General features: G+C 54.5%; 3 protein-coding genes and 1 pseudogene across 3 annotated transcripts; 3 read left to right on the plus strand and 1 right to left on the minus strand.

Moving 5' to 3' along the window:
- Positions 1-1742: 1742 nt before the first annotated feature.
- Positions 1743-3600, plus strand: MRPS26 (mitochondrial ribosomal protein S26). The gene is made up of 4 exons (XM_024559551.4): positions 1743-1995; positions 2085-2231; positions 2312-2435; positions 3099-3600. The coding sequence occupies exons 1-4, from the start codon at positions 1784-1786 to the stop codon at positions 3231-3233; spliced, it is 618 nt and encodes a 205-aa protein (XP_024415319.1). The 5' UTR covers positions 1743-1783; the 3' UTR covers positions 3234-3600.
- A 775-nt stretch (positions 3601-4375) lies between these two features.
- Positions 4376-6875, plus strand: LOC112303676 (ATP synthase F(0) complex subunit C2, mitochondrial pseudogene; annotated as a pseudogene).
- Positions 6876-15453: 8578 nt separating this feature from the next.
- On the plus strand, positions 15454-16334 carry LOC112303674 (oxytocin-neurophysin 1). The gene is made up of 3 exons (XM_053926775.1): positions 15454-15585; positions 15881-16082; positions 16209-16334. The coding sequence occupies exons 1-3, from the start codon at positions 15466-15468 to the stop codon at positions 16262-16264; spliced, it is 378 nt and encodes a 125-aa protein (XP_053782750.1). The 5' UTR covers positions 15454-15465; the 3' UTR covers positions 16265-16334.
- Positions 16335-21098: 4764 nt separating this feature from the next.
- On the minus strand, positions 21099-23144 carry AVP (arginine vasopressin). The gene is made up of 3 exons (XM_045194523.3): positions 22964-23144; positions 21450-21651; positions 21099-21301 (listed from the first exon to the last, which is right to left on the minus strand). The coding sequence occupies exons 1-3, from the start codon at positions 23081-23083 to the stop codon at positions 21132-21134; spliced, it is 492 nt and encodes a 163-aa protein (XP_045050458.2). The 5' UTR covers positions 23084-23144; the 3' UTR covers positions 21099-21131.
- Between the last annotated feature and the right edge of the window lie 1981 nt (positions 23145-25125).

Here is a 25125-nt window from a genome sequence, read left to right on the forward strand (position 1 = left end):
TGCTGTCCACTGTCCATGGGAACAGCCCTACCATGGCCATCTCCAAGCTAGGCCTTCTCCTGCTGCTCTGCCACCACTCCTGGACTTTCAAAGACGGCCCACGGAGGAAAGCAAACCTCCAGCTCACCCCTGCACTGCCAGCATGCCCCAAGGCCTCCCCAAGGCCTTCAGGTGGGTGATGGGTCCCCTTAGCCTGAGTGGAGGAAAAAGGTACTGGCTGGGGCTCCTTCACCTACCTTGAGCCTTGGGTGGTGGGTAGTGAGGGCAGGCTAAAGTCTCTGCTCCCTACTTTTTCAAGATGTTTTAAAGAGGAGGGAGGGAGAAAGAGGGAGAGAAACATCAATGTGAGAGAGAAACATCAATATGAGAAAGACATCGATGGGTTGCCTCTCACATGCATCCCAACTGGGGATGGGGCCCACAGTCCTGGCATGTGCCCCCACCAGGAATCAAACCTGCAATCCTTTGCCTCCCGGGATGAAGCCCAACCAACAGCCATGAGGGCCAGGGCTCTGCTCCCTTCTGAGAAAGGGTTCTGGGCACTGGTGCAGGCAGCGCAGACCAGATTGCCTGTAGCCTCCATGGCGATGCCCTGGCTCCCCCACTCCCCACCGTGAGGAAAGTGTACCTGGGAGGGCAGGACCATAGGCGCATGAACACTCCGTGGGAAGCAGCACCTGGTTAGGTGCAGACACTGCTGGTAGGTAGGGTGAGAGGGGCCGTGGAGACTAAGGACTGGGGGCTCTGGGTAGAAGAGGGGATAGAAGACAACACTGAGACACCCTCTGCGCAGCACCCCAGCCCTTGGTGCCCTTGCTGCACATAAGTGAGGCCTGGCCTGCTATTCTTCCTATTTCCCAGAATTCTGGACAATTTATAAGATAATTACGTTAAATTAAAGTTACAGATTAGAAGTCACTAGTGGAGTAGGAAATAATTGTACTAACAAAACCTCCATAAATAAGACAGTGACCGCAGTGGGGGTCTCCCAGCCTTCTTTCTTGTCTAGAGAAGCCAGTGTGCCCCACCCCCGCCCCGTCTATGGAAAGAGGTGAGCGATGCGATCTCACACTGAGATCACTGTCAGGGCACTAGAAATGACAGTGATTGCAGAGCTCCCCAAGGGCATATCAGAACACAGGTGTGTGGAGATGGAGTGTTACTATTTTGCACATTGTGTTTTAAAATGCACCAGTAACTAAAGGAGAAAGCAGTAGATTCCTATAAGCCAAAACTTTCTGTCAATGTAAATCCGTATGAGCTCAGGTTTTTACAAATCAGGCTTGTTTAGGGGTAGCCGCATGCCCACGGAGGTGGCAGTCCCGCAAGCTGGGTCCTCTAGGCGAAGGAGCCTGTCTGTACGCCGGCGGCCTCATCCTGCTCGGCGAAGCTGGGTCGGGATGGGGGCGAGCGCTAAGGGCCAGGCCGCAGCTCTGCCGCCAGGTGACCAGTTTCCGCTGGAATGACCGTCCCCTTTCCCCGTAGACTGGACTCGGAGCGCTGAGCCCTGCCGCCCAATAAAGATGTGAGATCCCCGGCGCTGCTGCATCGAATTCTCTCCTTCATCCTCTTCCTCTCCCACTACGCGGAGACCCTTGCCCGCGCGGGGTCTGGAGGGACGCGGGCCCGGCAGACATCTGCAGGCTAGGTTGCCGGGAGCGGGCTCCAGGGAACCAGGACGGAGTGAGGATAGACCCGGGACTCTAAGTCCCATGGTGCCCCGCGGCCACTTCCGGGATTCCGTGATGCCCCGCGGCGTTCCGGACGCGAGGCGGCCTGGGTCATGCTGCGCGTGTTGAACCACCTAGGTGTACGGCCCCGGTGCGGGCCCCCGGCCCCGCTGCTGCTACCCGCGCGGGGCCGCAAGACCCGTCACGACCCGCCGGCCAAGTCCAAGATCGGGCGCTTGGCGACCCCGCCCGCGGTGGATCCTGTGGAGTTCTACGTGCTGACGGAGCGTTACCGGCAGTACCGCCAAATCGTGCGCGCCCTCAGGTGTGTGTGGCGGAGGAGGCGGCGGCCGCCGGGAGTGTGCGTGGGGGCGGGTGGGCTAAGAGGGTGTGTTTGGGCGCGTCTCTACGCAGGACGGAGTTCGTGACCGAGGTGCGGAGGAAGATAACAGAGGCCCGGACCGGGGTCCTGGCAGAGCGCAAGGCGCTGGAGGAGGCCACTGAACACCGGAACCTGATGGCCTGGAACCAGGCGGAGAACCGGCGGCTGCACGAGCTGCGGTGAGCCGGGCAGGACGGGGACACCTGGCTGGCTCGCGGGGAACCTAGCCAGCTCAGTCTCAGCCTCTTGCTCCTACCAGGATAGAGAGGCTGCGGCAGGAGGCGCGGGAGCAGGAGCAGCGGCAGGCGGAGGAGAAGGCCCGTAAGGCCCGAGAGACACAGGCCTGGGTGCAGCTCAAGGAGCAAGAACTGCTGCAGCTGCAGGTGGGCGGTGTCTCCGGGGGGTGGGGCTGGAGGGCGAGATCTCAGCCTGGGAGGCTGTTGGAGTCCTGGGTGCAGCGGCTCTGTGCAGATAGAGAGAGCAGTCTTGAGAATAGTTAGCAGGTGGGGATTTGGAAGAAGAGAGCCAAGAGAGTGTGTGACAAGCGTAAAGAGATGGAAGTCACGGTTGACATTGTAAGGGGTTCAGGTAGCTGGTGGGTGGCAAGCTGGTGTCTGAGGGAAGGACCCCCACAATCCACAGTTTGTGTTTTGCCTAATGGGCAGTAAAGTCCCTGAAGGGTTAATTATGTGGGCTAGGTTGGCGGGAGTGATCCAGCAAGAATGAATGAGGCTCGTTGAATTAAATAGAGGAGGAGGGATTTAAGAGGTAACATCGAGGGAGCTATGTCACCCGGCAGGACACGAGATTGTCACAGCTGACGTGCTGTGGTTCTGACAGAGGTGTCCAGTGGATGATTAAGAAAGAGGAATGTGGCAGGGCTGCTAGAAGGTCAGCAGGGCACTCAGAGAGGACCTGGGCTGCAAGCATCCCTCCCAGGGGAGAGCTGGAGCCTCTCTGGCAGTGGGCTGGAGGCCAGCAGGCTGTGTGGGCAGTGTGGCGTGTGCTGGGGGCTCCCGTTCAGCTGGCCTTCTTTCTCCCGATAGGAGGAAGCAAAAACCTTCATCACCCGAGAGAACCTGGATGCTCGAATAGAAGAAGCTCTGGACTCCCCGAAGAGCTACAACTGGGCCATCACCAGGGAGGGGCTGGTGGCCAGGCCACAGCACAAGGGCTCCTAAGGGCCCTTCAAGGACAGTGCCTGCACAGGGACTGTGTGTATAGGCGTATGAGGGTTGAGTCTGACCTGGAATAAAACAGTGGTGTTTCTTATGAAGAAGGAAGCTCAACCTATTCCAGTGTGGCCCTCACGTTCTGGCCTCTGCACCTACCACTTGGTCAGGAACTCCCACATTCAGTGCCCTTTTCTGCCCCATGTAAAACTGTCGGACCCTAGAGGTGCCCATCTTACAGAGGAGCAGACTGGACCCTCGTCTCCAGGTCACCTCCTGAGTATCATCGAGGGCAGTCAGTGGTTGGCAGGTTATAGAGCCCGTGGGCCAGATCTGGCCTACTACATGGTTTTGTAAATAAAGTTTTGTTGGAATACGTCCACACCCATTCATTGACTACTTGGTTGCTAAGATGACAGAGATGATTAGTTGCAACAGGGGCCATATATGACTTGCAAAGTCTAAAATATCTGTTATATGGCTTTTATAGAAGTTTGCTGACCCCTGATCTAGGGTTTTAGGGCTCCAGCCAGGAGCAGCTATCACCTGGTATATGAGGCACAAGCTAACCATTGGCCGAAGACCTGTTTCTGCCTGACCATGGGCTTTGCTGGCCAGGATCTGGTGTGCGGAAGACACAGAAGGCAAGATGGAGACCCCATTTCTTCTGGTAGCCCTTTCCACCCATGGCCTCAGTGACCTACATGTGCCCTGGCACTGCCAGCCTCAGACCACCCAGCAGATGGGTGCTGGCAGGGGAGGCCTGGTTGACTCAGGCTTTACAAGGTCAGTGTAGTTTGTCAAGCACTTAAATCAAACCCTGTGGCTACCAGAAATACTGTGATTCAAGTTCACAAGATTGCCCTGGCTGGCTCAGTGGATTGAGCGCTGGCCTGCAAACCAAACAGTCACTGGTTCAATTCCCGGTTGGAGCACATGCCTGGGTTGTGGGCCAGGTTCCCAGTGTGGGGTGTGCGAGAGGCAACCACGCACTGATGTTTCTCTCTCCCTCTCTCCTTCCCCTCTTCTCTGTCTGGAAAGAAAATCTTTTTTAAAAAGTTCACAGGATTGAATAAGTGAACACACAGATCCGTGGCCCCTGTTTAGACAGGCCGTCAAGCATCATCTGGGTGGAGGTTGAAGAGACATGTTTCTCTTAGCCAGAGCTGCTGCCCTTTGTCACTATTGACTTGAACTTGCCCAGATACCAGAAGAGGGGGGAAAAGTTAAAAAAAAAAAAAAATGTATATGCACACACACAGCCCGCCTCCCACACCTTTCTGTCTTTGGGAGCAGCTCTCATGCCATGGCTCCTCACCCCCTGGAAGTGTACACCTGCTCCAAGTTTGTCTCCCCCCTCCCCCCGACCCCTCAGGAGCACCTCTCAGCTGCAGAGCAGGTCACTGTCTGTGGTGGTGCTGAAATGAACAGAGACAGATGAGAGCCTCAGCAGCTTGGTAGCCCCATGTCCTCTGACCTCACTTATTTCTAGCAGCTTCCAAACCAGGACCATTTCGAGGGACATGGGCACGCAGTGAAGTTCACTGGGGTTGAGGCTACACAGTAGGGGTAGCAGGCTTGGGCTGGAATTGGGGCTGTGTTTTGGAGCCTTGTCATTGGTTATGCCCAGAACCCTTCTCTGAAGCAGCAGCTCTTCTACGCCATTGTGGGCTTCGAGGCCATGGGGGCTCTTGCTTGATGGTGGCTTCTCTCATCCTCTTTGCCATGTCAAGGAGCCGTCACCACCTCCCAGAGTTCTTTCTCCACGTGTCTTGTCTGCTCTGTATGTTCCTTTTCCTGTACCTCCCCAGGCAGCCTGGGGAAAGTGGCTGGCTCAGGATTTGGCAGAGGAAAGACAAATACTATTAATAATAAAAATGAAAAAATAAATATATATATAACAGAATCCTAGCTTCTTTCCTGATCTCCCACGTTGTAGAGAGTCTGGGAAACACCAACAAATGAAAACATTTTTTTTAAAGATTGTATTTATTTATTTGTGTTTAGAGAGGTGGGAAGGGAGAGAGAAAGGGAGAGAAACATCGATATGCAAGTGATACATTGACCGGTTACCTCTCGCACACCCCCCATCTAGGAACCTGGCCCCCAACCCAGGCACCTGCCCTGACTGGGAATCAAAGTGGTGACCTTTCAGTTTACAGGCCAGTGCTTAGTCCACTGAGCCACACCAGCCAGGGTGAAATGAAAACATTTTAGGGAATATGAGCAATCCCCCACATTCAGGTGAGGAAGCAGGTGACAGAGGTACAAGCAGAAAGCAGGTGGTTATCATAGTGCCCTGCACCCCTGAGAGCAATGGCCTGTCTCCTCAGGCTGGTGATGGCCCTTTCCCCTGGCACTGAACTTGGGTGCAGCACAGCGGATCCCTTGCTTTCAGGTGCTGAGTGTAACTTCTGGGGTGAGAGCTGACAGACACATCGGGTGGCATTTCCCCTTGCCAAGGACAGAAACACAGGTGAATGGCTGAAAGTCTCTGGAAAGGTGTGTTCTGTTTTCTGTTACCAAATCCAACCAGTAGTGGGGCAGCGTCCTACCTCTCACCACCTCCCGGGCAAATCTCCAAACAAGTTCGGTGGAAAGGAGAGGAATCTTTTATTTAATGGCATGTTTCTGCCTAAAATATCTGGGTATCAAAAGTAAGGGGAAAGGAAGAGCCAGAAGGTGATATCAAAAATAGCTATTTAAATGTTTGTTATTGAACCACATAGGTTCAGAACTGAAAATAACACAAGAACAAAAAATCTGTGCACAGTGCTGACTGTTATCACCCAAAGAAACATCACCCTGTTGCCCTCTGCCAGCTCAGTTCAGGTTGCGCCAGGAACCCCTTTTCCCACCCAGAAGTGTCACAAACGTGGGTGGCTTAGCTGGTCCCCAGTCGCTGTCCAGCTTCAGGCGTCTTTCAGAGTCTGTGACCCCAGGCCTCGGCTCACAGGCCCGCACTGGCCACCATTGGTAGGCGCACTGGTGACCTTTGATCCCCGCCTCACTAGGGAAAAGAACCAACTGACTTTCGCTTCGTGGGGAGAACTGCTTTCAAAAGTCCTCTCCCAGGATCCCATGCGTGTGGAGAGTCAGTGGGAGTGTCCAGCCTTCCAACCAATGGCAGCTGGCGTCAGCCATGTTTGCTGTTGCCCCTCTTCTGGAACAGCTTTTAGCAAGGGGGCGCAGCCTCCAGTCCCACGTGTGCAGCTCAAACCCTCTGCCATTTGGGGGGAGGTGTGTCACCCACTACAATATTTCACATTCTTTCATTTCCCCTTTTAAAGGCTAGCTACTGAGGGAGAGACCTGGTCTGGGAGCGCAGTTTTGTGTCTGGGAAATTCATAGCTGAGGTATAAACGTCAACCTGGCTCCCACACCTTTGCCTGTCACTGCCCAGCCTACAAGTGCACTTGCTGGCTGACCCACCAAGACACACTCGCAGCTGCCCCGCGGCCATTGCCAGAGGTGCCCCAGAGGCAGAGGGATCCCTGGTCTCACTCTTCCTCTGCCCTTCACAAGTCTTTCACCGGGGACTCCGAGGTCATTGCCCTAATGGAGCCAGCTGGCAGGGAAGTCTGGGACACCGGCTGGGCAGGCCTCCAGCCTCCTGCGGGGCTGCGGGCTTTGCATGAACAGCCCGTGTAAACCGAGTTCTTAGAAGCACTGTTTCCCACGATTTACAGTATTTAGAAGGGGGTAGGCAGAATTGCTTTATGGGGAATTTTTAAAAATAAGGTGAAATGATATTTGAGACAGTAATATAGTTTGACAATTAGGAGTTTATACTTTCTGAAATTCTGCCAAAGTTATCTGTAATGACAAACAGCATTTCAGTAGCTTGTCTTTCAACTTGAAAAAAATCCAATTCTTTTAAATGAAATTTTAGTCTAAAAACAAATAGTTTAATTCCAACTTTCAACAGTAGATAAACTGTATTTGTCAAGGAGGGTTTCATGTAAAATACCTCCAAGTTAACATTTGGCAAAAGTAACCATTAAAATATATATATATATATATATTTATATTTATATTTTTTAAACAACAGCTTATAAGCTGTTCTATATCCCTTTTATCGTCACTTATCAGGATTGCCACTTCCTTTTGTGAGACACATGATTTTTTCCTCTGAGTATTTTATTGCTAGCTGTGATATTCAGCACCTAGGGGAAAAATAACAAATTTCCAGGATTTCGTTACTTCCTGGACCTGGTGAAATTTAAGGCTGGGTTTTGAGGTTGATGCTCGTTGCAAGTACACTAACTTCTCTTACAAGGGAAACCGATTTGGGGTGAGTGGAGCTGATTGAGGCATCCCTCATGACTTCCTGGGCCCTTCTGTGAGTTTATGATAGAAATAAAATAAGACATTGTCAGAAAAATCTCCAAGAGATGTAGGAGTGTTTGCGTGACTGCCCCACTCCCTGCTTCAGTCCAGAAATACACAGGAAGAAATGGACAATGGAGAAAGCACCTTGGCTGGTGGTTAGGAGCCTGGTGTGATTTACCTGCGTTTGACTCCCAGCTTCCTGTCTTCCGTTTTTTAAAAAAGATTTTATTTTTCAAGTACAGTTTACATTCATTATTATTTTGTATTAGTGTTAGGTGTACAGTGTAGTGGTTAGACAATCATACTTTACAAAGTGGTCCTTTTAATTACGCACCTGGCACCACACATAGTTACTATAATATTATTGACTGTATTCACTCTGGACTTTACATCCTTACACTACTTTGTGACACCAATCTGTAGTTCTTAATCCCTTTACCTTTTCACCCAGTCCCCAAACCCCCTCCTGTCTGGCAACCATCAGTTTGTTCTCTGTATCTACGACCCTGTTTCTATTTTGTTCATTTTGCTCCATAGGTCCATCCGTGTCGATGTTCTTTTTTAAGATTTTATTTCTTTTTAGAGAGATGGGAAGGAAGGGAGAAAGTGAGGGAGAGAAGCATGATTGCTTTTCACAAGTCCCAACTGGGGATCCAGGCATGTGCCCTGGCCAATAATTGAACCCGTGAACTTTTGGTTCACAGGATGGTGCTCCATCCACCGAGCCACAGCAGCCCGGGCAGATTTCATTCTTTTTATGGATGAGTAGTATTCCACTGTATATATGCACCCCAATTTTTTTATCTGCTCATCTATTGATGGGCACTTCGGTTGCTTCCATATCTTGGCTATTGTAAATAATGCTTCAGTAAATATAGGGGTGCATATATTCTTTCGAATTAGTGTTTTTGGGTTTCTTCAGACATACTCATATACCTGAGTACTCATATACCCAGAAGGGGAGTTGCTGGGTCACAAGGCAGCTCCATTTTTAAGTTTTTGAGGACCCTCCAGACTGTTCTCCATAATGGCTGCACCAGTCTGCGTTCCCACCAACAGTGCGCTGCTCTCTTTTTCTTGAGTGTCCTTGGGTCATTTCTTTGTTTGTGCCTCAGTTTCCTTGAAAGTAAAATAGGTAAAATAGTGGTAACTACCTATAAGATTGTCGTGGCGATTCAGCGAGACATTTATGTAAAGCTGAGGGCCTGGGAGATAGTAATTGCTCAATATGTGTTAAAGACTGTTATTCTTTTTTTTTTTTAATTTTTTACTTTTTATCCTTACCTGAGGACATTTTTTCATTGCTTTTAAAGACAGAGGAAGAGAGAGAGAGAGAAACATCGATTGGTTCCCTCCCGTAGGTGCCCAGACCGGGGATCCAGACCAGGGATCACTCAGACGAGAAATAATACTCGCAGGATGGGGGATGGAACCTACAACCTAGGTATGTGTCCCGATTAAGAATTGAACCTGCAGCCCTGGCAGGTGTGGCTCAGTGGATTGAGTGCCGGCCTGCGAACCAAAGGGTTGTGGTTCAATTCCGGGTCAGGGCACATGCCTGGGTTTCAGGCCAGGTCCCCAGTAGGGGGCATGTGAGAGACAACCACACATTGATGTTTCTCTCCCTCTCCTTCTCTCTTCCCCTCTCTCTCTAAATAAATAAGATTTTTTTTTTTTTTTTTTTAAGAATTGAACCTGTAATACTTAGGTTATGGGTACGTGCTGCAACCAGCAAAGCCACACCAGCCAAGGCAAAGGTTCTTATTCTTATTCTTTTATTCTTATTCTTATTCTTTTAATGAAACTAAAGAACGGCCTCAAACTCATGCCACGGACTAAGAATTATTTGCCAAATACAGCCACACTGGGAATGAATTGCTGGAGGCCAAGATCTGCCCTGCAGCTCCTCTTAACTCCAGCAGAGGGCAGTCTCATGAAGACAGTGACAGGGGCCTTGAAAATGTAAAAGGTCAGATGGGCAAATTTCACTAGAATAAGGCCATCCCTCATTTGGGAATATACTGTAAGACCCTCAGTGAATGCCTGAAACCGCGGATAGCACCCTAACCTATGTATACTGAGTTTTTCATGCACACACCCCTTTTCGCTTAAAGGCGCACTTCATGGCTCCTCTGTGGCACATCTGAGCTGGCAGCATCACTACTCTTGTGCTTTGGGGCCGTTGTTACATAGCAGAGGGGCTACCTGAACACAAGCTCCGTGAGGCCGTGGCAGTCGGTCCGGTCACCCGGACAGCGACTGACTGACCACGGCGGGCAGCACACACAGCGTGGAGATGCGGACGCGGGGTGACGCGCGTCCCAGACAGAACCAGCAGGCCGGCCCGAGTTTCCTCATACTGCTCAGAACAGCACACAGTTTAAGACTTAGGAACTGTTCACTTCTGGAATTTTTCCTTTACTCTTTCTAGACTGTGGTTGACCGTGGGTAACTGACTCGACAGAAAGCAACACGGCAGACAAGGGGGGCTGCTGTACTCTATTGTGTAAATTCCGTCGTTCTTCTGTTGGGGGCGTCCAGGCTCTTTCCACTTTGGGACTCTTACGAATGGTGCCGCTGTGTTCAACATCCTTGGATGTGTCTTTGGATGCTCATGCGCACGTATGACTGGACTGGAACGGCTGGATCACACCCTGTGTATACGATCAGCCTTCGTAATGCTGCCGAACAGCTTTCCCAAGCAGTTGTAGCAAAGCATCCTCCCCGGCAGTGGACGGAGGTTCCCATTGCGGTGTGTGCCCGCGGTGAAGCCAGCCTTTCTACTGTTAGCTGATCTAGGGGGTGTGTATCTCATTATGGTTTTAATTTTATTTTCCTATATAACGAACAGGATAATTACCTTTTGTTTTTATTGGACAATTGCATAGCTTATTTTGTGGTTTCCTCCTGGCTCATTCATCTTTTTAAAATTGATTTGCCAGAATACATTTTATATATCAATAATGAGCCCTTTGTTGAATATATATGTTGAGCTAATAAGAATGTTTGACCCACCCTGGCCGCTGTGGCTTAGTTGTTTGGGCACCGTCCCGCAAACTGAAAGATTATAGGTTTGATTACCAGTCAGGGCACATCCCTGTGTTGTGGGTTTGGTCTCCAGTTAGGGCACGTGCAAGAGGCAACCAATCGATGTTTCTCTCACATCAATGTTCCTCTCCCTCTTTTTCACCCTTCCTTCCCTTCTGGAATAAATAAAAGGAAAAAGAAAAGAATGCTTTGATGCACAGGAGTCTGTGAGAAGTACTAAGTGGTCACGGGCCTCCCAGGGCTGAAATAGTCAGGAAGCCCATGAAGGTCCCCTTGTTCTGCGTGTCCAAAAATGCTCTCTCTGTGGTGAGTCTGGCCTAACCTGACCCACCATAATATAGAGCCCAGTTCTCTACCCAGTAACCAGACCACCAGATGAAGGAAGAACTCTGCAATAACATTATATATTTTACTATGAATCTTCCTCCTAGAATTTGTCAAGGAGTTTGTGACCTGTGCAAATGCGCTGGGGAGGGAGAAATGCCCAGACCTGCCTGGAAGTACTGGGGGCCCAGGATACCCCGGGGCCCAGAGTTCCACTCTGGTCCACCGAGCAGAACCGAAGCTCATCAGGAGATGAGCAGGACGCAGGAGGCAACATCATTCTTTATAAAACATGTGGGTTGGAGAGTGGGAGATAAGTCCTGTGAACACACAGAGCCTTGCGTGTCCGTGAAACTTTTGAGCCCGGTGCCGTGGGGCCTGCTGGGATGTCCTGTCAAAGTGAAAGGGAATTCTCACGCTGTGCTGGTAGGAAAAGCTAAATGTTCAAACACTCTTGAGTCTGGTAATTCCACCCAAGAGAAGTGATGCTTATGTCCATCAAAAGGTAATAGCCAAAAGCTGGAAACAACCAAGAGTCCACCAAAGAATAATGGGTAAACACATTATAGTATATTCTTACAACTGGATTCTGCACAGCAGGAAAAAGTCAGAAACCACTGATGTGTTCAACGGCACGAATGATTCTCAATGAGATTATGTAGAACCAAGTCAGATATAAAAGAGTGCATACTCGACGATTACATCTATATGAAGTTCAAAACCAGGCAAAACTGATCGACTGTAATGACGAGTAGAAAGCGGCTGTTGCTGACAGGACACTGACGGGAGACAGCACAGGTAACCTTCTGGGCGCTGATCGTTGTTGTGTTTTACACAGTGTACAGATAAATAAAATCCATCGCGCTGCACACTTAGGTTTGCGCATTCGTGTTAGCGTTACTCTGATAAAAGTAAGTGAAGGAGAGATATTTCCCATCACAGAGACAAGATGATGTAGTCAGAAGTGATGGCATAAATTGATTGGCTCCAAGACTAGAGAGAGCATTTGGAGCCACTGGTCACATCTGAAGGGGCTGCTCTGATCATTTAGCAGGACCAGAAGGGCAGCGGGCTTTGAGGGTCATCCAGGGCAAGAGAACAAAAAGGAGATCCCGCTGGAGGACAGGCAGCTCTGCCTTTCAGGCCTTATGACCCAGGGGGTCCTCTCCTGCTCAAGGTGTCCAGAGCACATCAGAATGCTGGGAGGAGCCAGTGGGATCGCACATCAGAAGTCCCGAGGGGTTTAGAACAAAGCCAGAACCCTCTTTGACACATCACTACTCCTTCTGAAAACAGCTCTTCCCTATCCCCCAGCCCCGTCAGAGAGTGTCTGCGCATCAGTTAGCTTATTCTGTACAACAAACCACCCCCAACCTTCCTGGTCTGAGACAGTTAATTCTTACTACTGCTCGTGAGACTAGGGGTCAGCTGGATGGTCCTCCTGCTCTCGGTTGGGCTCATTCATGCATGTGTGGGCAGCTGTGGGTCAGATAAGCTGTTCAGGCCAATGGATTCATCCTGAACTCATACTTGACTTCCTTAACTCATAATTCTGATAAAAATAGCGTGTCTTAAATATCCAGTTGACCAAAGAGACAAAAAATGGAGTCCAGTTTTCAGACAATTCCTATACCGACAGCAGACGGCTGCGGTGTTCCTGTCTTGTGCGTGAGCAGCCGTGAAGGACAGTGAGAAGATGAGTTTCTCCAGCTGGCCGGCCCCCAAAATGCTACGTCACAACCACTTTCCCTGGCGCGAGAGAGAACCTTAGAGACGGACAAGTGGCTAATGATTTGGCCAGGGATAAAGGACTGGGTACTTAGCGGGAATAAGTTTGGGGGACACTGACATGGGGGCATGTGGAAGAGTAGGAGGATGAGCCTCTCAGAACAGACCTACAGTAAGAGATTATTTGTGTCCCTTTTGGAAGCTCCTCCAAAAGACCCACTGCACAAGGTGGGTCACCAGACATCCTCTGTCCCCTCCATCCCAGTCCCTGCCGCTGGGGGACCCGTTCACAGGGGTTCACCTGGCTCCGCACCAGGGCCACAGGGAGCACTTCCCCTCAAGTGCAGGTGATATGGCTCACCTCTTAAAAAGCTAATTAGACACTTACTATATGACTCAGCAATCCTCCTAGGTCACCACTCAAGAGAAATGAAAACATATGGCCAGGCACAGACTGGTACATAAGTATTCATAGCAAGGTTCCGATCGTGGCCTAATTGGAAGCAATTACATGTTCATTAGCTGCTGGACAGACGACAGCATGTGCTCCCTGCCCAGACTACATCTCAGCAATACAGACAAAGGACCCACTGACCCCCACGGTCACTGGGGTCAGCCTCCCAACACGACGGGGAGGGAAAGAAGCCAACACGAAACAGTACCTGCTGCACGGTGGCCTCTCCGTGAGGTTTGCAGAGAAGGTGAATCCACACCAGCGGTGCCCTGGGACGGGGGTGGAAGCAGGCAGTAATGGCACAGAGGCGCGAGGGACCTGTTTCCCGAGATGGAAGTGTTCTAAAACCGGATTGTGGGTGGTCGCACACTGTTTACTGAAAGCCCCAAACTGCGCACTTTCAGATGGTGAATTCTATGGTATGTAAGTTACACTTTAGAACTCACCGCCTCCCAACCTGCTGAAATAGCTTTATATTTAATTCCGCCCCCTTGAGCCCCAGAATCTGAGCCCCCGGTTCTCTGGGGTTTCCAAGCAGCTGTGCTGGGCCCCGGTGCATCTTCAGATGGGCAGCGTGGAGCAGATGCAGGCTGGCGGCCCTGTGGGGGTCATCATGCGCAGTAATCTGTGGGCAGTGTTCGCTCGGTGAGGTTGCTGTGCTCACAGGGTGATGGGAGGCCTTTCTGGGGCCATCTCTAGCATCAGACTGTGGGCCCTCCAGCCCCGCAGGCCGTGAGCTCCTCTGGCTGGAAAACAAGCTTGGCTGCTGACTGTCCAGGGTGGGCTGACCAGCTCCCCAGTGCGGGAGAGCTCACACCAGTGGCTGGGGGACAAGCAGGCCCTGTGACCTGATGGCCTCAGCACCCTCCTCTGGGAGTGTCAACAAGAGTGCATGACTGACTGGGGCCTCCCAGGCTCCTCGCCCCTGGGTTCACATCAGGGGCGGTTCTGCTTGAGTGCATTCTTCCCAACACTGGCCTCACCTCATCCATTCCTTTGCACGTGGGCTCCCCAGGAAGCAGACTGACATGGAGCTGAAGGAGCAGGATGTTTATCACAGAGGGCACCAGGGACCCTCACCTGTGGAAACAAGGGGGTGGACACAGGACTGCTCAGAGGGAGAACCCTTCTGCTGGCGACAGAGTGGCCCAGCACTGTGTGAAAGTGGCCCAGTCATGGGTTGTGGGCCACCTGGGAAGGGGTGGCCATGGGCCAGGTGATTTTCTGGAGCTGAGGCAGACCCTGGACCAAAGACCATTCTGCTGACCACACTGCCATCATGGGTTACAAGTCGCTCCTTCAACAGCATCCAGGCTGCGCATCACCCTGTTCAGCACACGGACTCCACCCCTTCCACTGAGGCAGAATGTCTTGCTCTTGTGCTCAATCATTTTCAGTCTCACATATGCTAAAAATGCAAGCCCTGTTCTTAAATGCGTAACACAGAGACGTGAGATTACAAAGGAAACAAATCTTATTTATATGCATGTTCAAAATGTTAAAGCAAATCTGTGATACTCGCCAGCCTGCTACTTACAAAGCGCTAGATGACAGGACCCAGTGGCAGGTGCAGGGAGTGTCCTCAGCGCCACGTGAGGGTGGGCCCCAGCTGCGTGGAGAGACCTTTGCCACAGCTGTACAGTGCAGGAGGGCAGCTGGCATTTGGAGGTTGACAAAGCCCCGGGTATTGCCAACTCCCTGTGGTTTGCTCCTCCCTCCTAGCTGAAGGAAAGGCTGAATTTGGGTAGGAAGTTAAAGAAAAATAAAGGACTCCTCTTATGCAGGCGCCAGGTGCAGAGAAAGTAAACACTGGTGTGGGAGAGGGTGGGGGGAGGGGCCCAGGAAATTGGGGTTCAGGAACAGAGTTTCCCAGGAGAGTGGACAAGGATGCATGAGTGGGGGAGAAGAGGACGGTGGGGGAGTCCTGCCAAGTCCTGCCACAGCCTCTTGTGGCCTGCAGGCGTCCAGGGCCCTCCTGCACCCCCAGGGTACTGGGAGTGCAGCTACATAGTCCTCAGATGGGCCGCAGCTCCATTCTCCCTCTCTCTCTCCTCTCACTCTCTCTCCCCCACTTCTCTCTGCCTCTCTGCCTCCCTCTCCCACAGATCCAGGCCACCTCACAGTCTCCCTTTCCCCCCTCGCCGACATCAGCCAACGCAGTGACCTCCACCCCACTGGCCCCTGCAAATGAGAGGGCGCGCCCGAGGCCCAGGGCCTGACCCGCAGTGCCCGGCCGTGACCAGACATTCGCGCGCCCTCTTAGACAGCGTTCGCTCGGCCACGCGGCCCCAGCCATAAAAGGACCGCATCGCACACCCAGCCACTGCCGCCCACATCGGACCCCGAACCCGCGCCATGGCGCTCCCCAGCCTCGCCTGCTGCCTGCTCGGCCTGCTGGCGCTGACCTCCGCCTGCTACATCACCAACTGCCCCGTGGGCGGCAAGAGGGCGGTGCTGGACTTCGACGTCCGCGAGGTGAGCTCCCACACCCTCGCTCCTCGGAGCTGGGGCCGGGGGGACCCGAGGCACACGGTCCCCCCTCTCTTTCCTTGGCCTCGCGGACCCGCGCCGAGCCCCCCGCAGCCCGGCCCGGGACCCCAGGCAGGTCCTAGGTGTGGGTTCACCTCCTGGGTCCGCCTTTGCGGCCACAGCTGAGCCAGGGGGAGCCGAAGCCCCTGCGCTCCCCGTGCCGCGCTCCCCGCCCAGAAGACCCAGACCCCGCAGCCCCGGCTCGGCCCCCGGGCTGGCTCATCCCCCGCTGTCCCGCCAGTGTCTCCGCTGCGGCCCCGGGGGCAAAGGGCGCTGCTTCGGGCCCAGCATCTGCTGCGGGGACGAGCTGGGCTGCTTCGTGGGCACGGCCGAGGCGCTGCGCTGCCAGGAGGAGGCCTACCTGCCGTCGCCCTGCCAGTCGGGCCAGAAGCCGTGCGGGGACGAGGGCCGCTGCGCCGCCCAGGGCATCTGCTGCAGCCCGGGTGAGCGGGGCCCGGGCCCGGGGCGGGCTCGGGGACGCGGGGGGCCAGGGGCAGGGGTCGTCACTGCGGACCCAGGGGCGAGACCGCCACGCGCGACCGCCCTGAGCTCCGCGTCTCTCCTCACAGACGGCTGCCGCACCGACCCCGCCTGCGACCCCCAGGACGCTTTCCCGCAGCGCTGAGCGCCTGGGCCCTGGACACAGTCGGGCCGCACCCTCGCTCCCTCCACAAGCACCCCAGACAATGAAAACCAAATAAAGCGCTTGCCCCCTTGCAACTCGCCCTGCGTCTCAGTGTCAGCTCTGGGGGGGCGGGCATACGGGGTGTGGGGGGTGAAGGGCGCACGGGGGAACTCAGAGGGGGAAGGGGGGTCCCGCGGCAGGGGAGCAGTCTGGCCTGCTGCTCCAGCGAGGGGAGGCAGCGCAGTTTTGCGGGGTTTCTGGAGTGTGGGTGTGCAGGGCTGCAGTGGGGTGGGTTGGAGGGCTGGTGTGGAAAGTCAGGGCAGGTGAGAGACATGGAAACAGCTTGCAGCTCTCCCCTCCAAACAGAGCGGGACCTACAGCAGGCAGGACTTGAGAGGAACCATCAAAGGTCCAGAGACAGGGTTCTTTTGGCTACAAAACGGGCCTCACAGGCCAGCAGTGGACAGGGAATAACTTCCTGACTTCGGAAGGAAGGTGGAGTCACATCTGAAGGCTGGGGGCAGGACACCCCCACCCTCCAGGAGCTGGAGTCTCAGGCCACAGGAGGCCCCTGCTACTCAGAAGATGTGGCCAAGCTGGGGACCCCATGAAACAGGGATTACTGAGAACCCACGGACACAGAAATGACCCTAAAACACAAAAAACACCAATCAACAGGGAGAACCTCACCTAATTCTCCTCTATTCCTGCACCAAAATCCCTTTTGGGAATCAACAAAAGCCCAGCCCTTCTCCCTGGGAACACACTCCACGCTTTGGGCCAGCCGTTCCAGAAGGCCGGATCCCAGAGGAAACAGGAACGCAGCTCGACCCGTGGGTGATGGAAAAGGTCACTTGTGGGGCCTTGTCACTCTGGACGACTGCAGAGCCTCGCTCCACCCAACCCAGCAGCATGAGCACATCGCAGCCAGAGCGGAAAGGGAAAGACTCACCCAGGAGATCTGCGAGAGTCTCTATACAAATGTGAAAAACAGGCGAAGCTCCGCTGTGGTGCTGGACCTCTTGGGCGGGGCAGTGAAGGAAGGAGTGTGGCCTCTTCTGAGGCACCGGTCCTGTCTGTGTCTTGGCCTGGGAGCTAGTGAACAGCTGTGCCCAGTTTATGAAAATTCATCCGACTGCACATGCCATTCACTCACTTGTGTGTATGATACCCCTGGTAAAAGCTTTTAAAAATGAGAAAAAGGTCCGTACTAAGAAGTATGAGGAGAATAGAGATGAGGCTTTTGAAAGCCCCGGGGGCCAGCAGAATCCTAGACCAGGGCTGCTGCTGAGGCTGCGGGAGCGGGTCCCCGCTGTGGCCTGCGCCTGGGGGTGTGGTGAGGGTTACTCAGGAAAGGAGCAGGAGAGGACTCAGAGCAAAGTCCCGTTCACATCACCACGGAGACGCCGGCATGCACATGCGTGGGAATCTGAGGAAAGTCCTGGGAGTTCTGTGGCCCCTCAGAAAGCACGCAGGACTCCACGCTCCTCAACTAGAGAGACATGCAGTCACGGGTCTGTCCTTTTCCAAGCCTGCGTGTCCCCCCAACACATCAGCAGAAAACTCGGGATCTCCCCCCGGGGCCTCACTCTGGACCGTGATGCCCAGGGCGAGCTTGCTCTCACTCTTTACTCTTCTTCCTGGCTCGGTCCCAGGGCCTCTGGTCCCGTGTAGGAAGGACCCTGCAGACCCTCAAAGTGCTGGGGCTTGTCCAGGGCAGAGGTTCCCAACCCTCCCTTCCTTTAACTGCTACGGTGTGAACCCACTCACTGCCCAGAAATGACATTCCCAGGTAATATGCCTCCCTGCACACCTCTCAGGAACATACAAAGGTCCTGGCAGTAGTACAGAGAAAAGGAGGGTAACAAATGACAGGAGAGTTTTATGTTAATGTGGAACTAAACAGGCGAGGTGACTCTAGGTGACACACACACAGGCAAGCCAGAGGATTACACCTGCTTGTAAGGAACACAGTACAAGACTGGAAGCCGTTCTCTCCACAAAGTTCAGGACGATAGGAGGTGGAAGGGTCCCGAGGATTCGTATTCTCTCTTCGCCCTAGGGAAAAGGGACTCGGATATCAATGAGTCGCAAAGATGGATTCATGGGGCATCGGGGGTATTCAATAATGCCTGAGTAGTGGATGATACAGGCAGCGTTTCACTGTCTTTCAGTTCAGTAGCTTCACAGATGATGCATCTTTTACAAACTGAAGGCAAGACCCTCCATCAGCAAAAAGGTCACAGCTCGCTGTGCTGCCACACTCATGTCACTGCGCTGGTCTGGGACCGAACCCGCCAGGTCTCCCAGGCGTGTGTGTGGTAACCTGTGGTTGAGATTTGCTGTGTGGGCTAGTAGTCTGCGATCGTGGCTACAGGAAAAGCCCGTGTCTGTGAAGTGCCTGGAATGTTCGCAGGTGAAATGGTACGACAGTGGGATTGACCTTGAGGTCCCTTGGGGGTGGGAGGGGCGTCCAGGCGGAGATGAAAGGAGCCAGCACGTGCTGATAGTTGTCACAGCTGAGGGGGTGGGGGCCTGAGAGGTTTTAATCTATTGGCTCCACTTATTGGTATGCTTGAAATTTCTCATAATAAGAGCTACAAAACCAAAAGGTGTTAGGAGGGGTAAATGTTCTATGAAAAGATGCTCCAAATTTACTTTGTTAAAAATGGTACAGCCCTGCCTGGTGTAACACGGTGGATTGAGCGCAGGCCTGCGAACCAAAGCGTTGCTGGTTTGATTCCCAGCCAGGACACATGCCTGATTTGCAGGCCAGATCTCCAGTAGGGGGTGTGTGAGAGGCAACCACATATTGATGCTTCACTCCCCCTCTTTCTCCCTCTCTTTCTCCATCCCTTCCCCTCCCTCTAAAAACAAATAAATAAAATCTTCTTTAAAAATGGTGCAAATCAGTACACGTGGACTATGAAATAACACTAATTTGTAAAACAAAACTGATTCTGTGCACACCCAGGGGAATGGGCTACAAAGGTGAGCCCCGCACGGCTGTGTGAGCCTTCAGGCCAGAGTGTCTGGTCTGAAAACTAGAAACACCTGCTGCGTCAGTGAGCACTCACTGCTGGGATTCCTCTTTCTGTCACACTGTCAACACTGGGGGACCCTGCAGCACAGGGGTTCTTGAGAGACCAGGACCACAGAATTGACCCCAAAAGGCAAAGTGCACAGGCAAGGAGAGAGACCGCATCAGCCTACGGGAGTAGGGCTCGAAGCCCTCACGACCCCTGGCCCCACCCTTCAACTCAGCTGGCTCAGGGGTGACAGCAAAGCTGATGTCTAAGGCCATAAGAGAACTTGACCTTGGCTTGGTGCCTGAACCTGTCCCTGCCCCACCACCCAGGACTGACTGAGGCTGTCATGAGGCTGCACCCCAAGGCAGCTTATTGGGGTCACAGCTCAGAGTGCCTTCTCTCAGCTGCAGTCCATGCTGGCCTCCAGTCAGCAGAGGATTCTGGAGGAGAGGGAGCCTCTTGTGGCCCCAAGACCTGGAGCAAGACATCCAAGGAGAGGCCGCAGAGGACAGAGATGGTAGGGAAAGGAAGATGGGATATCACCGAGGTCTGGAGGAGCAGAAGACAAAGGGAGGGGTGTAGGGGGACAAAGAGAGAAGCAAGAAAGGACCCAGGAGTTGGGGGTGAAGGAAAGGGAGGCGAGTGAGAGGAAAGGGGGTAAAGAGCAGAGGGGAGAAAAAGGACAAAATAGGACAGAGGGACAGAGAACAGCATCGGCCTCACTTGAAGTGACATCTTTGACCTGAAGAAGCATGTTTCAAAGAGTGGAACATACTTGTGTCCGGGAGCTAATGTGAGTGCGTGCGTGTGTGTGTGTGTGTGTGTGTGTGTACGTGTGCCTGTCTCTCCTGGACTGTGTTGTGTCTGCTCCTGTGAGTATGTCTGTGGTTCCGAACGTGTATCCAGGGACTACGGTGTGTCTGTGACTGTGGTCACGATTCACAGGGCATGTCACTAACAATTATTTTCATCGCTCTGTGTGTGTGTGTGTGTGTGGTTCCCATGGCTGTATGTGATGGAGACGTGTGGCCAGGGTCTCAGCCAGGTCTGTCTGTCAGGCTGGCTGTGAAGCCAACTGGGGGCCTGGTTTCCTCCAGGACAGACAGCACCTGGCCCCGTGCTGGGATGGGGATGTTGGTCCCACCGCCCCACCCCTTGCACGTCTGCACGCCCACAGCCACACACAAACATGGCACAACCTTGGGTGAAATAGACATTGCTTTGGGGATCTGGGATCCTGGAAGGGTCCCCGAAGCTGCTTGTCCCTCAGTCTCCTGGGATGTCAATGGGAACAGCAACTCTTGGTCCCTTCCTGGTTTGTCCCTTCTGCCTTTCTCTCTGTCACTCTCAGTGTCTGCCTTCTCTCTCCCTCTCCTTCTCTTCCTGTCTCCTCTCTCTCTCCCTCTATCTCTCTCTCCCTCTATCTCATCTCTGTCTCTGTCTCCACATCTCTCCCTACATTGTCCACCACTGTCTTCTTCCCACCCTGCTCCCTTCACTTCTGCCCTCTGCCTGAGGACCCCCACCCAGCCTGTGCAGGCTTCCTCTGGGCCTTGGCCCTCCCCACCTCAACCCCAGGTAGCCTGTCCCTAGTTCCAGCAACCCTGCTGGCCCCGGACCGCTATCACCAGGGCTCTGTCCCTTCTCTTAGGTGGATCTGCACACTACTTGGGGTCCAGGAACAGGTCGGGCGGGTGTGTGTTTTGGGAGAGTTTAGCCCTCACTCACCGACCTCTCCCCTCCCCATCCCCAGAGACGCAGACAGACACCAGCCAGTGCATTTTAAAAGTTTATTTTGTGAGCTTGAAGGGTGGGGTGGACCACGGACAGGCAGGGGCTCAGTAGACGCGGGGCGGGGCGGGCTCGGGGGCCCGCGCCAGCTGCACCAGCCGCAGCAGCAAGGCACCGGTCGGCCCGTCCAGCTGGGTGGCGTTGCTCTGGTCGGCGGAGCGCGTGCGGCGGTGGAAGCCCGTGCCATCCCGGCACTCGGGCTCGTAGGCGCAGCTCTCTGCGGGGAGAAGGGGCTGAGCTCGCCTGCGGCTCCCGGGACCAGACCCAGATCTCCCCACCCGCCCGCTCACACCCCCGGGTCACACTCGCCCGCGCCCGTGGGACCCAGAGACGGTCTACGGACCGCCTCGACCGCCGCCGCGCACCTTCATCGCAGCAGATGCTGTTGGAGGCGCAGCGGCCCCGGTTTCCGCAGGGCTTCTGGCCCGACTGGCAGGGCGATGGCAGGTAGGTCTCCTCCTGGCAGCGCAGGGCCTCGGCCGTGCCCACGAAGCAGCCCAGCTCGTCCCCGCAGCAGATGCTGGGCCCGAAGCAGCGCCCTTTGCCCCCGGGGCCGCAGGGGAGACACTGCAGAGGGAAGGGGTGAGCCAGTCCGGGCCTGAGCTGGGGGTGGAGGGTCAGAGCCCCTGTGTGTAGGGAGGGAGGGCATGGACCCCAGGTTCCGGGTCGCCCTGGCAGTACTTTGGCCCCAAATGGGGTCAAAGGAGCAGAGCCCACATCTACTAAGGTCCCTTGATTTACAGGTGACTCAGAGTGACTCTCAGTGGCAACACTGAACGTCCTCCTCCACACCCACCCCCTCACAAGGTGAGTGTCACCCAGAGGTACAGCAAGGGGGGACCTTCCTCCTCAGCTCTGGAGCCTCCGTGGTGGTGTGCACCCCTCTCTCAGCTGCCCACCACTGTCTCCAAAATCAGACCTATCTCTCCTGCCCCCATTTCTCAAGCTTGATCTCTAGGTCACACCTCATGCAGACAGGCCATGGCCCCCTGCCCTAGACCTCCAGCCCCTTCCTCCCATTTCCTGTCCCCTCTCTGGGATTGACCTGCCACCCCAACTCACCTACACTTACACACTCACCCCTCCTCCTGCTGGTGGGCCTCTGCTCACCTGCCTATGCACTCACCAGGTAGGTGGCTGGGGCCTGAGCCCTAGAAAAGAGCAGGCGGCCCCCAGGTGACCCAGGCTCCAAAGCCACCAACAGGGGGAAGGGTCACGTGTAGTCTGCTGGCCCACCCACTTTAGTTTATTCCACAGCTGCAAACTGAGCTTCCTGTACCTGAGCAGAATTGACACTGAGCATGGTGCCTGGATTTCCTTCAGCTCTAGTGAAAAGGGAAGAGTAGGGAATCGACAGGACATGCAGCAGGAGAGAAGTGGGTCAGATGCCTAGCAGAACTTCCTTAGAGGAGGCTCGGGTAGCAGCTCCCACTCAGGCAAGCTCGGGCAGTGGCCAGTGTCTGTGTGGAGGCCCAGGCCTCTGTCTAGGAGAGGCTGGGAGCTGGGTGGGGAAGGCCTCAGGGGCTGGGAAGGACCGAGCCTCTGCTGCTCCAGCCACTGCTGGCTGAGAGGCCCCCACAGGCACACAAGAGGCCTTACCGCCCAGTTCTCCCTGACCCAGCCCCAAGCCCAGGTCCTGGGGACACCCCTCCTACCGCATCCCTGTGTGGATTGGCACAGTATCCAGGAAGCCTTTCAGCCTGTCCTCACCTGCCTGGCAGCCTGGGCCCCTCTGCCCATCCACTCCAAGCCTCACCTCTTCTGGGCACTCCCCTGAAGCCTGCCTGTCCCAGGGCATTCCTCCTTCCCAGCCCCTGCCTGTGGCCCAGCCCTGGGGCTCTGCCCTTCCCAGCAGCCCTGAGATGGGCAATGGTCATACCTGTCTCAGCTCCAGGTCCAACAGGTCTCTCTTTCCGCCCCTGGGGCAGTTCTGGAAGTAGCAGGCAGAGGTGAAGGCCAGCAGGCCGAGGAAGCAGGCGGGCAGCATGGCCTCGGGCATCCTGGTGCAGGTGGACACCTCATGCTGTGCTGCCCTGGGGGCTGTGCTCTGTCGCCTCCCTGGCTGCCTAAATATGGCCACCGGTATTTCCTCTGAGGTGACGTGGCTGCCACCACCCCTTCCCCAATGGCTCACCAGGAGCCCTTGGCCACCCGGTCCCAATCGGTCAGCAGTGATTCAAGCGCCTGGGGCACAGGTGGGCCTGTCTGTGCAGGGGATGGTAGGGGAGGACTGCTGGCTTCATTATTGTCACTGCATCCAGGTGTGGCCAGGGTGTGGCAGAAAATGCTGAGGCTGCCATTGCAGCTCTCAGGACATAGGGTGAGGGACAGATGGAGTCTCGTAGGACTGTGTCCAAACTTTCAGGCATCTGGGCCGTCTCCCCACGTAGCCCCCTGTGAAGGGGTTAGTGGAACCGAAGGGGCTGGTGTGTCAGGAACAGGGTTCCTGCCCGGCTCCAAAATGGTAAAAAGGGTGCTGCAGGTGTGCAGGACCCTATCAGGAGGGCTGGCACTGTGAGAGGACAGGTGACCAAGACATGCTGGCGAACACGGAGGCAGGGCTCATGGAATTGGAAATTGCAGGAACCTGCCCAACCAAGCACGGGTTAGTGGGAGATGCCTGGAATGCTGAACTGTGGCCGGGAATGCTGAGCCGCAGACTTCGGCTGTTTCCGAAAGATGCTACCTCTGACTGGCGGCGTATTCTGACACCGACCTGGTGTGACAAAGGGGTGGAGGACTGTGTGTTTTGGGGTGTTTTAAAAGGAGTGGGACTTACCCGCAGAAATCGGCCATTATTCTGAATCTGTACAACCTTTAAATACACCCCTTTCCTTTTTCTCACCAAACCCCTGTCCTGGGAGCCATTCTCCCTGGTGGTGGGCGCTCACACCCCTCAGCTCTTCCGGAGCAGCACAGGCTGGGGGTCTGTAGCCGGCAGGCAGAGGCTTGTAGACCCCACAGGCGATTTTACGCGGAAGGACCCCGTGGGGCACAGCAGACCAGCGGCCTGTCCAGGCTCGCTCAGCCTGGCAGCAACAGAGCTGCGGGGCAAGGAACTCACAGTCCCGAGTTCCTGCCACCTCCCATGCGTCCAGCCTCCACCTGGTTCCCCAGGCTGTTGGCCTAAGACACACACCTGGTCTCAGCTCTGGCAGAGTCACCTCCAGAGCCTGGGCTCTGCTCCCCTTCTGTGTCCTAGACCGATGAGATCACTTGCTTGTCCCAAACTGTCCTCTGGACAAACCCTAATATTTCAGCATGTCCCAGAGGCCTGCTGACTGGTGCTCCAGGGTGGCCTGACCAGCTCCTCAGTGCTGGAGAGCTCACGCCAGTGGCTGGGGGTCAAACAGGCTGGACCTGGGGGCCTCAGTACCCTCGTCTGCCAGAGTCAACAAGAATGCAGGACAAGCTGTGACCATCCCAGTGTCCTGTCCCCCTGGCTGCCCGGTCTTGGTGGGTTTGTTTGTTCTGAGACTGCCCTCATGTCACCCATGCCTGTGCAGGTTGGGTTCCCAGGAAGCAGACTGAGGTGGAGTTTAGGAGCAGGTTGTTTATTACCGAGGGTCCTTGGGACCCCCACCTATGGAAGGGAGAGGGATTTTCTGTGTGGGAAATTCATAGCTGAGGTATAAACTTCAACCTGGCTCCCACACCTTTGCCTGTCACTGCCCAGCCTACAAGTGCACGTGCTGGCTGACCCACCAAGACACACTCACTCGCTGCTGCCCCGCAGCCATTGCCAGAGGTGCCCCAGAGGCAGAGGGATCCCTGGTCTTGCTCTTCCTCTGCCCTTCACAAGTCTTTCACCGGGGACTCCGAGGTCATTGCCCTAATGGAGCCAGCTGGCAGGGAAGTCTGGGACACCGGCTGGGCAGGCCTCCAGCCTCCTGTGGGGCTGCGGGCTTTGCATGAACAGCCCGTGTAAACCAAGTTCTTAGAAGCACGGTTTCCCACAATTTACAGTATTTAGAGAGTGGTAGGCAGAATTGCTTTATGAGGACTTTTTAAAAATAAGAAGGTGAAATGATATTTGAGACA

This window comes from Desmodus rotundus, chromosome 6 (genome assembly GCF_022682495.2).
Source record: "Desmodus rotundus isolate HL8 chromosome 6, HLdesRot8A.1, whole genome shotgun sequence".
In the NCBI taxonomy this organism is placed as follows: domain Eukaryota; kingdom Metazoa; phylum Chordata; class Mammalia; order Chiroptera; family Phyllostomidae; genus Desmodus; species Desmodus rotundus.

Coding starts and splice junctions, on each gene's coding strand:
- MRPS26 (XM_024559551.4), top strand. CDS start 1,784: ATGCTGCGCGTGTTGAACCACCTAGGTGTACGGCCCCGGTGCGGGCCC. Junction 2,232..2,311: donor CGGCGGCTGCACGAGCTGCG/GTGAGCCGGGCA, acceptor TGCTCCTACCAG/GATAGAGAGGCTGCGGCAGG. Junction 2,436..3,098: donor AAGAACTGCTGCAGCTGCAG/GTGGGCGGTGTC, acceptor TTCTCCCGATAG/GAGGAAGCAAAAACCTTCAT.
- LOC112303674 (XM_053926775.1), top strand. CDS start 15,466: ATGGCGCTCCCCAGCCTCGCCTGCTGCCTGCTCGGCCTGCTGGCGCTG. Junction 15,586..15,880: donor TGGACTTCGACGTCCGCGAG/GTGAGCTCCCAC, acceptor CTGTCCCGCCAG/TGTCTCCGCTGCGGCCCCGG. Junction 16,083..16,208: donor GGGCATCTGCTGCAGCCCGG/GTGAGCGGGGCC, acceptor CTCTCCTCACAG/ACGGCTGCCGCACCGACCCC.
- AVP (XM_045194523.3), bottom strand. CDS start 23,083: ATGCCCGAGGCCATGCTGCCCGCCTGCTTCCTCGGCCTGCTGGCCTTC. Junction 21,652..22,963: donor TGGACCTGGAGCTGAGACAG/GTATGACCATTG, acceptor TTCCCTCTGCAG/TGTCTCCCCTGCGGCCCCGG. Junction 21,302..21,449: donor CAGCATCTGCTGCGATGAAG/GTGCGCGGCGGC, acceptor TTCTCCCCGCAG/AGAGCTGCGCCTACGAGCCC.